Source organism: Crinia signifera, chromosome 5 (genome assembly GCF_055691185.1).
Source record: "Crinia signifera chromosome 5, ASM5569118v1, whole genome shotgun sequence".
In the NCBI taxonomy this organism is placed as follows: domain Eukaryota; kingdom Metazoa; phylum Chordata; class Amphibia; order Anura; family Myobatrachidae; genus Crinia; species Crinia signifera.
In genome coordinates, this window is record NC_139221.1 from 84,811,604 (window position 1) to 84,825,127 (window position 13,524).

The 13,524-nt window shown below is 41.4% G+C and overlaps 1 protein-coding gene across 5 annotated transcripts in view; it reads right to left on the bottom strand.

The window, feature by feature from the left end:
• DLGAP1 (DLG associated protein 1) overlaps positions 1–13,524 on the bottom strand; it is a 519,677-nt gene that overhangs the window by 157,930 nt on the left and 348,223 nt on the right. For all 5 annotated transcript variants that reach the window (XM_083187577.1, XM_083187573.1, XM_083187574.1 and 2 more), the window contains one exon: positions 2,073–2,250. In XM_083187577.1, coding sequence (XP_083043703.1) covers positions 2,073–2,250 — 178 coding nt within the window. The remainder of the gene's footprint in view (positions 1–2,072; positions 2,251–13,524) is intronic.

Sequence of the window (13,524 nt, forward strand, 5' to 3'; positions counted from 1 at the left end):
GCGCCAGACATACAAGGATTGTAGCTGATGTTCGCACTAGCTATTTAGTTAATGATTGCCCCAATAGGTATGCTACATCAATTATTGTGTAGGCTGCCTGTGATCCCGGGTGGATTGGGTGGTCACGTGATCCATTTGGGTCATGTGACCGGACCATCAGCAATATATACAAAATCTAATATTTATTTATCTATGATTCTTGCTTAAAACTGTGAGCTCTAATAGGATTTGAAATAAGTATAATAGCTATATGTCTTTTGTGCTGATGATTTGTTTAATATTGAAGAAAATTGTACACGGCTAGGTGTTAGCAATTAATCTAGGGGTTTATACAGATGTAGCCCCTGTCACCCTTGGCCAGGGCTCGCCAGATCCTCCCCTCTGGCGAGCGCCGGTGGACAGGGGCTACACTGAACTGGGACACGCATGCGTCTCACACGCATGTGCGTCCCAGTCACTGCGGGTCCCTGCCCATCTGTGCTTCAGGGAGACGGGCAGGGTTAGGGGGGGGTCGGGCGGCGAGGGGGTCGGGCGGCGCCAGAGGGGACCTGGGGCAAGCTCCGTTGCCATGGGGCATGCAAGCGTCTCGTGCGCGCGCGCCCCCTGGCGGGAGCCGGACGCAAGTGGCTCCATCTGTATACTGGCCCCACGACCAGTCATTCATTCTACCCTATGCTCCTGATGAAAACGTGGGTGCTTCCACGTTGAAAAACGTTGAGCCTATACTGACTTTCATTCTTGAGCCTATGCACTTGGGACTACTACTCCAATCCTAAATACCATCTATACCCGGACCGGCACAATCTAATGGAACATTTCCAGGTACCGTCAGCTGAACTCGGCGAGGGATTGGCCTCCACTTTTTACAGCTTGTGGACCCCTTGCTTAAACTCCTACGAGTTTTCAAAAATGGACACAAATTCTGCCTGGACCTATTCCCATGTGCTGGATAATTAACCGGGACCTTACACAAGGGTTAACCATTCAGAATACACCCTTGATTGTTCTATACACACGATTGAGACCCACTAGAAACTATGGGGGAAATTTACTAAAGGAAATTTGTAAAAAATAGGTGTATTTGTATCCAGAAATACACTCATTTTTGACATTTACTATCCCGAAAATACGGCAATTTGTATTCGTATTGATAGCACATCAATACGATTACGAATTGCCGTATTTTTGGGATAGTAAATGTCAAAAATGAGTGTATTTCTGGATACAAATACACCTATTTTTTACAAATTTCCTTTAGTAAATTTCCCCTATATGGCTCCTTTTATCAATGCATGCAATGTTTTAATATTGTGCTAATTATAAAATTAGTTATTTTTATTACCTACCCGTGTACAGTGTATTCAAACTACAGTATAGCAGTAGCGCTGTTCTATACAGTCCTTTTTTCACACCAGAGCCACCTACTGGGTTGATAATTACACTCCTCACAATTGGCCAGATTCAGACCTTAACACGGGGCTGCAAATTTGCAGCCCTGTTGATGATCAGAAGACCACGAATGCGCATGGTATACCGTGTGTGAGGTTCCCCTGTAAACAAAGTTAGCAAGGTCTTGTCACCGCTGGCCGTTCACAACTAGATTGACAGGACGGCAGGTATTTGTGGGCGGCACCCAGCAGGGAGTTCCGCCAAAAACCGCAGGTGGCTCCCGGCCGTCGGGTTGGAGTGATGCTGATGTCAGCAGAGGCCATGATTTTCCCACGGTCATTGTAGTATAAGCTTACATGGCACGCTGCACAAAGGGGGGATCCATTCAATGGTGAGTGATTGCGAATGAATTTCTCCCATATTTGTTTGGCTGTGATCGCATTCGCAGCTATGCACATGGGAGGGATTTCACTATGGTGAGGTGGGGGCTAACTGATCGCTGGGATCTGGAGATTTGCAGTCCAGTGATCAGGTCTGAATCAGGCCCAAAGTACCATCAGTGTCTCCAGGGGTTAACATTAGCTCCAGCCTGTCTGCCCCAATGCAAGGCTGTGGCTAGCACTCGACCATAGTCATCCAACCCCAAACTTACGTTGGAGCTGCTTGGGGGTCAGATCACTCACCTGGCTGATTGTGCTCATGGCTCTCATGTAACTCTCATTCCTAGATCGGAATTTAGGTGATGTAAGGAGGGTAGATGGGTCCAGGGTGTCCATGCTCCTATTGATGGAAACTTCACTCACTGCTCTCAAGTAACTGTGGCTCCGGATTTGAAGCTTTGGAGAGTGTTCATTTGAAATTCTGTAAAACATACATACAGTGCATTTCTATTAAACCTTTGAGTGCCAACATCTCTATATGAGATGTGCAAAAATATCCACTAAAAATGCCAGCATCGCTCCCATTTGTTATATAAATTCAAATACAAAATGTTATGTAAAAAAAGATTATGGGTGACATTTAATAGAATGCGATTTTTAGTAACATTTCAAAATCGCACCTTATCGCACCGTATCACACTTTTTCAATTCAGATTTTTTTCCTCCAAAACCGATTATTTAATGGGATGCGCTAATGCGCCCAAAAAGTGCGGTGAAGTGCGAATAGATGCGATGTGGTGCGTTTTTATGACACAGTAATGTGCGATTTCCGGCGCGATTTTCTGACCAACCAGAATGGGAATTACAACACTGCCTCCGCATGCCAAATAACCCCCTAACCTATTGGCCCACCTAAGTCCCCTACAATATGCATCTCACCCCCTATATAAAGGGGCACAGGTGCCATTTTGACATTTGAAAGGTAGTAAGGAGCATGGAGAGGAGAGGAGCAATGTCTGGGAGAGGAGTGTCAGTGAGCACAGGTGGCAGAGGCAGCAGTGGGCCAGTTACAGGCAGCAGCACCAGAGGAGCCTGGGGGAGAGGCAGCAAAGGCACACTAAGAGCCAGCAGTGTGAGCAGGAGAAGCAGCAGTGTGCCAGGCAGCATGGCCACATCAAGGCCTGGGCCAGGCAGGACCCCAGAGGAGCAGGCACAGAAGGAGGAGGTGGAGGACCCTCTTGCCTCCCCATCTCATCCACTCACACAGGAGGACCTGTTCAGCACACAGTCCGAGGAGGAGCTGCAGGAGGGCTACATCTCTGAGGTCAACTGGCCTGAGGTGGAGGAAGATGGAGGTGAGGAGGAGGAGGGTGATGCTGTCCTGGAGGAACCAAAAAACAGAGTGATATTGAGCGCTGATTGATATTAAACACTGCAGCTGTTACCTAAGGGGGATTACCAAAACACCTTAACAATTGGCCAACAAGAAAAAACAAAGTGGTATAGCACTGTGCTTAATATTATTTAGTATCTATTAAAAAAATAATGACAATAATATTTTATACATTAAATAATGTGGCCAACATTAAGACAAACATGACTTATGCTGTGTACATACGGTACAATCCAGCATGAGATTTTTACTATATAGTCAAAATCACATGCAGATCGCACAGGTTTTTTACCTTGCGATCCCGATGCGCGCTCCCGTGACAGCACAAATGGAAACCCAGATAGACAGGGCAGCAATGACTATATAGTGCAAATCTCATGCTGATTGTATGAATTGTATGTAAATAGTACAGAGTTAGCAAAGATTGTATAGCACTAGAATCTTAAGTCGAATAGCACGGGAATCTCACCGTGTGTACACAGCATTACACACACAGATTAATAAAACTTTTCCGCTTTACAGCTCCTTTTTAGTGGTGTCAGTATTATTGGGTTAGTAGCAGCATGCCCACCCCACGCATGCATTCCTAGGGGAATGGCCAGTGTTTTCATGGCGATGCCCATAAAACGCTGGCCATTTCCTTGATACTACAACCCTGTCCACCCCCTCCCTCCCCTACCCGTGCAAATGCCTCAGCGAGTGTGATACTTGCAGAAGGCATTCGCACAGAAGGTATGCACATGCACATATATGCTCATGCGCAGAACCCCACCATCGAAAACGGGGCCAAATTTGGACCTGTACGGAGTCTGAATCAGCCCTGCGAGTGCAGTTTCTGGTGACTTGCATGGAAATGCTTTTGTGGCCTGCTAATCTGGACAGGCTTCGCATACCCAGAACACATCCTGTAACTTATTTATTTACAGTTTCTTATATATAGCGCAGCATATTCCACTGCACTTTACAATTGAAACAACAGTGATTAAACAAACTGGGTAGAAACAAACCGACATAGAGGTAGGAGGGCCCTGCTCGCTATCTTACAATGTTACTTCATAAAAACCATGGGGGCAAGCCTGCAGTCCTGCTGCATCATTCTGCATTGAGATGTCATTTGGCACACCCACACTTAATTATAGAAATATGGAAACATGCAGAACAATTCAAGATCAGGGTTGCCTACTTTTAAAGTCTCCTCTCCAGGAGAAGCCCCCAGTATGGCAAATCCCACAATTCAAGGAGGAGGCGGGGCTAAATTACACGATTTGTATCTTTAGTCCCGCCCCTCCCACGGAAAAGCAGCGGATTGTGTTAATTTACTGCTACGGCCAATTTTCAGGAGGGTAGGCAACCCTGAATTAGATTATGTCTGTGCAGACGTATTTACGGCATATGACTTATGAGAAATGACTTAAAAGTAAAGCTTTTCAGTATGTACAGGAAACTATTTTATGGCTGAGATTTTAGTTTCAACTTTGGTCTATCTGAAAGAAAAAAATCAAACAAAAGTTCCAAACAAAAAGAATGTTCTTTCATAGGACATATTCATTTGTAATGTAAAAGCTTGGTGCAGAGCGTTCCAGCACAGTCTAACTTCCCGGCTTGTAACTTGTCAGATGTTATTTTGTGAGGAACACTGTGAGAAATGCATGCAACCTGCTGAAAAACAATATATTAAAAAATATCCCCTGCAGGGACTAATACCCTTTACAGAACACAGTGGCAAAGTTGTGCTTTTTGTTAGCAGAAATTATATGGTCTCATCTACCTTTCTTGTTGGGGAAAAAAAAACTCTATAAATGCTGCTTGAATGCAACGAGTCCCTCTAGGCTAAAGTTTTGTTCTTGTGAAAAATGTATATGCAGCTTTCTGGGTCTTGGGGCCAATTATTGTAAAAACAGAAATAAAAAAATAATAATTTTTTATTGATGGATGGTTTTAATAACATGCTTTGGGTGACCTGGAAAGAAATACATTATTGCTGCCAGTAGTTAGAGAAACTGTATAAAGGTGCGGGATCTCCATAAAGCACTTACTATAGGCCAGGCACTAAGCTGCAAGTATACCAGTAATGGTCTGAAAATTTGTCTTTACAGTGTTAGTTGGATTTTAGTGCTAATTAATCTTATATAAGATGATTAACTCTATTCTACCTAATGTGTCTCTTTGGAAGAGGTGGCACACAGAGTCAGGCAGGATACGAAATCCTGAATTTACTAGGAAGCCCCCAGTCTGAGCAGTGCTTGAATTCAGGACTGTAGAAAGGTACAGCGGGTGGCAGTGGGTACAGCACCTGCTATATTTAAAAAGATAATGCTTGATAGGTAAATAGTGGCATGCCTACAAGATGCTGGCAAATGCCCCTGGAAAAGCAGTCTTGCATGGGGCATGAGGGTGGTGTTATAACCAGTTATGAGTTATGATCTGACTGTTGAATGAAATACTGTATATACAGGGGCACAATCAAGTTTTTTTTTTAATACACACAAACACACACAACCTCAATTGCAGACCCATGGTTACGGGGGTTGTGTACGCTAGTGAGATACAGTATATATTCCTTTCATCTACTTATTTAGTCCACTTCTTGATCAAGTATACTGAACAAGGGTATGGTATAACTCATGGCAGTTGGGATTGCGGCCGTCGTACCTCCGACATTGGAATTCTGATTGTCAGAAACCCGCCAGGGAGTGAGCACATTCAAGCCCCTTGCGGGCTCACTGCACTCCCCACACTGCAGCCTTTTCTACTCTCCATGGAGGACGTGGACCCCCACGAGAGAAGTGGGGATTCCGTTTTTGGAGAGAACTTGCCTGGACCATAAATACATTTATTTTGTCTTGGAACCCCTACAAGTGCCCTGCAGCACCCCACCCGCATGGCATCTAGTGACTCCCAAAGCCAGTTCAGAAACCACTGGTTTACAGGGTAAGCTTAGAAAGGATTACAATGGAAATGATTACATTTAACCTGATCTTACCCATTGTTCATGAATTCAAACATATAGATATGTATTCACATTCTGGATAGTGTATAGTCATCTTGAATAAAGAAATAAAGGGGTGGCGGCTGTGTGCGCTATAGGTCAACAATGGGTAATAATATAATTTCTTGAGTTCTTTTCTTCTGGTACCAGTATTCATTTGCATCCAGTGGCGACCATCATGTGGGCGGATCCAGACAAGGCAGATTGGAGTTCTAACCAAGCCGGGAGCCGCATCTATACCCTTAGCCATCCGGGTGGCCACCTGTGCACATCTAACTACATCTGGCTGAGACCAGTAACCACAGCTGCTGATGGTAACTATACTGCACTGTCTAAATTAACAATCATTCATTATGACATCTCATTAACTGTTTAAAACTATACTAAAGGACGGTCATCTACAAATTCATCTACTAATCCATAAATTCCCCCGTTGGGATCTATTTTCACACATCAGCTAACCAAATAAGTATTGATACAAGATTGTCTCATACAGCATAAAGTGCTTTGGATTCACCCATTAATATTACCAAAATGTTAGCTATTGTTGCTTTTGACTGAGATTGCTTTTATCCATTATGTTTTAATTTGTGTATTATTTTATTTCATATTTTATTTAGTTCTTTTAAATCTGCTTTCTATTTTAGCGCAGTTTGTTCATTTTTTTCTTATGTATAATCATCTTATTCAACTGCGAAGCCACCCTACTGCAAATAATAGGCACTGCTTCCTAGATTTATAGATCAATAGCATTTCCTTGCTGTTATACAAATTATTTTAACCTATTTTAGATTTAACTGCCACATAATTTCTACAGCTTTGGAGGGGAACATTGTTCTGGTCATTTTAAACATATGAAGGTCTCACTATACATTCGGAAAGGCTTATTTACAAACATTGGGGCTGTGTCAGAATCAGATGCTTCTGCAGATGCTTTTCCCTGCATGCACTGCAGCCTGCATACTACCTTGTGCTAACATGAGTATATGCCCATCTATGCAAATTATCGGTCTGTATACAAGTGCATGGCTGCTCTGTCCATTGTTTTTTAAATTTGCAATGCTGGGTGCAAAACACTTTATATCTCTCCAAGATTAACATGAAAATGTCTGATTTTATACTATATTACAGTTAAATATCAAGGGGGAAATGTAATAGGATGAGAGATTCAGAAAATAAGAGACTTGGTAAGAAATCTCCAGTTTTTTTAAAGCGGCAATTATTTACACTGCAAAACCAGTTTGATTTTGCAGTGTAAATGATTGCCGCTTTAAAAAAAATATATGGAGATATCTTACCAAATCTCTCACTTTCTAAATCTCTCATCCTATTAAATTTCACCCCCCAATGTTAAAAAGCAATGTTTACAATTTTTTGAAGCCTATTACTTTTTAAATCTTGGACATGATTCCTTTAATAAATTGGTTTAATTTGCGGTTTCATATATTGGAGACAGCAACATTTAAGGGTGCAGAAAACCCATGGCTGACTAAGCACAGAGGTGACATAAACCCCTGAAGGGAGCTGAGCAGTATACACCATTTACATTGGACCACTAACATCCTTTTATGGTTTTACCAAAGTTTGAAGGCCGCTATTTCGCCTAAAGAACCCTGGTAGTTCTCTATATATATAAAAATTATAACAGCTGGTGGATATCATGATCTTTATATAACTGTTCCACGGGATTCAACATCTTGGCTTCTTTATATTGCCCTGAAGAAACCCAGTCACAATTTGCGATCGTGTGACCATCATATCCAACTGTTGTACCGTGCCACTGATGAAGTCATGTGTATGACGAAACGCGTTGGGGTAATGGGCTAATTGCGATATCTGTCAACTGTATAAGAGGATATTTTTTGTTATTGATTCACTGAAATTGTATCACACAAACCTTTTTTGTATACTGCTATGCCCAGTGGGCAGTTTTATTAAATTGTTTTATTGTGACTTGAATTATTCTGCTCAATAAGATAAGGTTTAGCGCACCCTGAACCCCCCCTTTGTATTCCATATATACATATATATATATATATATATATATATATATATATATACACAGATATCCACATGCACACACCAAGTTGTGGATATGGATATAAACCAGGCTTGTTCAGGGATGCCAGCAGAAGTAATGATCCAATAACAAGGAAAGGTCAGCTGGATTCAAACTAATAACAAGTAAATTGGTAATAGTTATAATGGGTTAAGGATTAATGACATCATAAATCAGTACATGGCTGTGCATTATAGTAGCTGCAGTGTGCACAAAGAACAATATAACCCTGCAGAATTAACACAGTGGATTGCCTCAATGTACTCTGTTGTGTGGGTGATTACTATATGCTGCTCCATAAATGCTACATGTCCAATTCACGGGTTCTTTAGAGATTCGAAGATCAATCACTTTCTAATATCATATACTGTATGTCTATTGGGATCATTTTTTAATTTTAAATAAATGTAAGATATTACGTGGATCGAGACTTATCTTTGCAAATACACTCATATTCATTAATCTTATAATTTATGATATATCATTATACTGTATGTTATAGGGGAATTGTGGGTCATACTGAATTGATAGGTTTTAATCAGTTTCATTTAAGAGAAACATCAATTATAAAAGTACAGTACCACACTATTTATTGTTATTTTTATTGGTCTTAGGCAAGTTGGTGATTCATTCTACTTTATATAAAAAATCTGCTATATTCTAGTTTTATCTACCCAAAAGGAATCTGTTGTAGTTGCAGGACCATATTATTTTTTTACTACCTTGATGACTAGATACTAATGTATACTGTATAGGTGCATACACACTGATCGATTTTCTCCCATCTAAGTGATTTTCCCAGGGATGGACGTCTTTCCATAGCAGGATGTTTTTGCTGATGTTTTTATCTGGCTATCAGTTTGAAAACTCATTCAATGCAAAAAACACAATGGTTCAGTGAAACCTATGTATTTACACCTGGCTGCAGCTACGCTGCTTTCAGGGACTTTTACTCACCTGCCTGAGGCAGGCGAACAAAATCCTGATAAGCCACAGCACATGCTGGCTTTTCAGGTGAAATTAGATAGCCCCAATCAAACCTATGACCCACTAATCTTAAGGCCCGTCTGACGGACGGGCAAAAGTTTCTGCTTATGCAATTCTTGTTCCACCTTTCCTTCCCAACCACAGCAGGGCAGAAGCTGCTGTAGCAACCAGAGCAAGTCTCCAACTATCCACCATCCCTTCCCAACCACAACAGGTCAGAAGCTGCTGCAGCAGCCAAAGCAAGTCTCCAACTATCCACCTTCCCTTGCCAACCACAGCAGGGCAGAAGCTGCTGCAGCAGCCACAGCAAGCTTCCAACTGTCCAAATACCCTTGGCAACCACAGCACGACAGGAGCTGCTGCAACAGGTACAAAAAATCCCGAAAACTCTCAATGAATATGCAAACAATGAAGAGAAAAAAAAACTGACTGGGGATCGATCTCACATGGATTTCACAATGTTACTGTATCTACAGTGTTCGATTTACAGACCACTCTGCCAATGAGTTGCCTATTAATTTCAATGTGTCAAAAGCCACCCACTAAGCATGGATACTATGGGTTATTGATTCCTAAGACTGTGAAAAGGATGTGAAAAGTGGTACAATGTTCTGCCCAGCAAACCTTTGGCTGAAACCAGGCAGATCAGTTAGTTTTTATTAATAATATTTTCACCTTTAGAATACTAATATGTAATGTTGCACTTATATGCAGAAATATACTGCTTATTTTGATCTTTTTGATCTTCATCCAACATACAGTAGTCCAATAAGATAGGGAAAAAAAACACACAGTACAGGTGAAGAGGACTGCTCAGTAGAGTTTACTGATGCAAATGATATAATCTTCTGCAACGCCACCTACTTTACAAATGGACAGCCAATCATGATCAGCCTCTCATGGCAACAATTTTCCATTAACAGTTTTGAAATGGCTGCACAATGAGTTTTAACAACCATTTAATACTATACAAGTGGAGAGCAAAATTGTACTTGATGTGTGACTTCAAACTTGCTAAGATAGCTGGCATTTGATAAGTTATTCAATACTGTCCGTGTTGAACTGGGGCATGAATGGCCCACCGGGGAATGCAATGATAGGGGCCCATGTTTAAGGGTGTATCCTGTCTTCAGAGGGCAGTGTGACCAGCTGCCACAGCGGCTTGGCTAGCCATTTGAGAAAGCATAGTCGTGGCCCCAGAATATACAGATGAAGCCGCTGTCATCTATACCGCTCTTGGCACCTCTCGGCGTGCTAGCTGCCGATGCACTGAGAATGGGACACGTGTGAGATGCTCATGCGCCCCATTAGCGGCAATAGACACGTGATAGTGTGAGACGCTCGTGCTTCCCTATCTCGCCGGCCGGCACTAAAGTTCACAGAGGCTCCATTTGTATATAGTAAATAGTGCTAATGCATGCATTACAATGTACTATATTACAAACAGCAAGGTATTCTAGAAAATACGCCCTAATCCTATGATTTATAATGTAAGATAAGTATAATGTACAAATCAAGTACACAGTCTTGAGCCTGATTCAGAGAGGAAAAGGTGGCCCCTAGGCAGTGGGGCCCACTGGGGGGGGGGGGGGGGGGAGGGTCAGCTTTACTCCTGCTGGCCTGATTACTGTAAATATAGTTTTGTTTGTATGGCAAAGAGGAAAACATATTAGTCATTGTGAGTAGTGGATAGGGGACACAGAAAAAGATAAATAATGGTGGTGGTATCTATGCTCATTGTGAAACCATTGTGTATAGGTAATTGTATAGGTATAGGTAATTGTATAGGTATAGGTAATTGTATAGGTATAGGTAATTGTGAGTATTCATCTTGGGTCACGTGAATGCACAAGTAAGCAAAAGCATATAAATAAAACCACTATTTTAGATCTGTGGTAAATATTACCTTAGTAGTCCTTTTAACACAGGGTTATAAGAATATCCTCCTCAGTGATTGAATAATGATGATTTTTATAGCATTTAGTTTGTAATAAATTCTGTTTAATATTTCTATTAATCTTCTCTTAAGATTAAATGAATATTGACTTTAAATTGTAATGCCCTCCCTGTTGCCTATGAAAGAGAGCACACAAGAGTACAAGCTGGCACCCCTCTGGGACTACTTAAAATTAGTTACCGAGTAAATGCTTCATAAATGTCATAACAGCTTCTAAATACGACTCTTAGCTACAAAAACAAAAAGTACCAGAAATTGTACGGAGCTTACAAAAAATCCCAAGACCAGATGGCACAGTCCCAAGAACACTTGAAGGTGGTTAGTGAATAAACAGAGAAGATACTAATCATGATCATTCAGCAGAGATAGCAGCCAAGCTCAAAGACCTGACGGCGCCAGATGTCATATTTCATAGAAAATAGAACCTGAGCCAGACAATAAATAGAGCACTCCAGTTATCAATTGCTTCAACATTCACATATATGTGAATTGTTAATGCTATTTTATTCCAAAAACTGGCTGAGGTACCCGGCATCGCCTGGGTTTGGTTGTGCAATTAGCATGACTTGAACTTCATCCTTCTTTTGTTTTAAGCTCAACCGCTCGCCACGCCCATGGTGTGACCGGCATGCACCTGTCTGTGGTGGGCTCACCGTTCTGAGCAAAGTTTTTTTTTCTTAAACCCTTCTATCTATATTGAGGTGCCACAACAGCACAGAACCACAGCCACCAATTATCAGCTGATTCAGAAGTGCATCATCGAAGAAGTCATACCGTAATATCTTGAAAAATGTTTACTCAGTGTGATTGCCTTGATTATCAAAGTAAAAATGTAAAATTAGCTCTGTAAGCTGAGAAATGGATGTGTCAAATTAGTGACAGAATTTTAAATGAACACGGTTTTACAACAAACATTATATATGTAGAGCACCGAACACAAAATGACACGATAAATTAAAATCAAGTACTCATTTCTAAATTAGCATCTTCTTACAGCAAAAATGGTTGTGTATAAAACATGGCAAAAAAAATGTATACCTGACTTTTGTGGTTGGGGAACAAATTAGGTCACTAATATTATATATACAGTATATAGGAATTGCTAGATCTCCTGAGCTGGCGCATGCTTACGGAGAGGCGCGGCATCTGAAGGGGATTCTCAGCATTGTGGCGGGGAGCAGTTTCCCTGCCCATCTCTGCTTCAGGGAGACAGGCGGGGAGCGGGGGGAGCTGGGGCATCTGGAGAGGGGGGGCTCAGACGAACCGACCACGCAAGCGTCGACTCTATCACCAGGAGCAGCTCCATGAGGTCTTTCTCATTGTAGATGTCCATTCAACAAAGTAGTAAACATATCACAAGCTGAGGTTGATGGCACTCAAAGGAAACAAACTTTTAAATGAGCTGCAATTACACTTTTCTAGCTGACCTTTAGGTTAATCACTTTTTCTGAAAATCATTTCTTGTGTTAATAAGCAACTGTATAATAATGAAATTACATTTTCGCTTCTTAATGTACTGCAACCACTGCAAATTGTCAAAGCCCTCTGAAACTGTGGGCCTCATTCAGCAAGTTTTACCAAGCAGCGGGCGTTCGCAGCTTAGCGAGCCCATAAATGCTGCCGGATGCCCGACCGAACACTCGTCCCACTTCCCACTGCTGAATCGGATACGGGTGTCCCCTATGACCCCTGTTGCCAGACCTACCAGTGAAAAGGGTACATACTATGTGTTTACTGTTAAAGCAAAGCACCCTAACTCTAAGCACTCTGGGCTTGATGCAGAATTGTATAGATTGTATGTGTGTGTCACAGTGTGCAGGCTCTGGAATTAATTGTATGCCAACATGGTGTATACAGAGTTATCTGCATTTCAATCACATCTACACTTACACATCAAGAGCCATAATTGGAGCTGCAAAGTTAAATCATGTTTATGCAATGGCAGGCAAAGCAAAGTTCAATATACGTTTAAATAGTAAAGATTTGCGGTTCGGAGTTTGGATTTTAAATATTTATTTGGGGGTTTTTGATTAAAAAAATTACGGGTTTGGCCGTTTTTATCCATTTTCATGAAATCCAAAATCCAAGATTTGGATTGTAAATCTGAATTCCACACCAAAACACTTGATGGTAATTTTGCAAAACCGAAACCAAAGAACGACAATAAAATTAGAACCAAAACACAAGACCCCATGCACATCCCTAATAAATACAGTTTTATAACACGGGTGCAAGTGTGCATTGATGATGATGACTAGTACCAAAGTATGCATACACAGAAGGGGTGGATGCAATGCAAGATTCATACAAATATACAGTACACCTTTTTTTTTTTTTTTGGTTATTCCGTTCAGAAGCAACATGCACCCA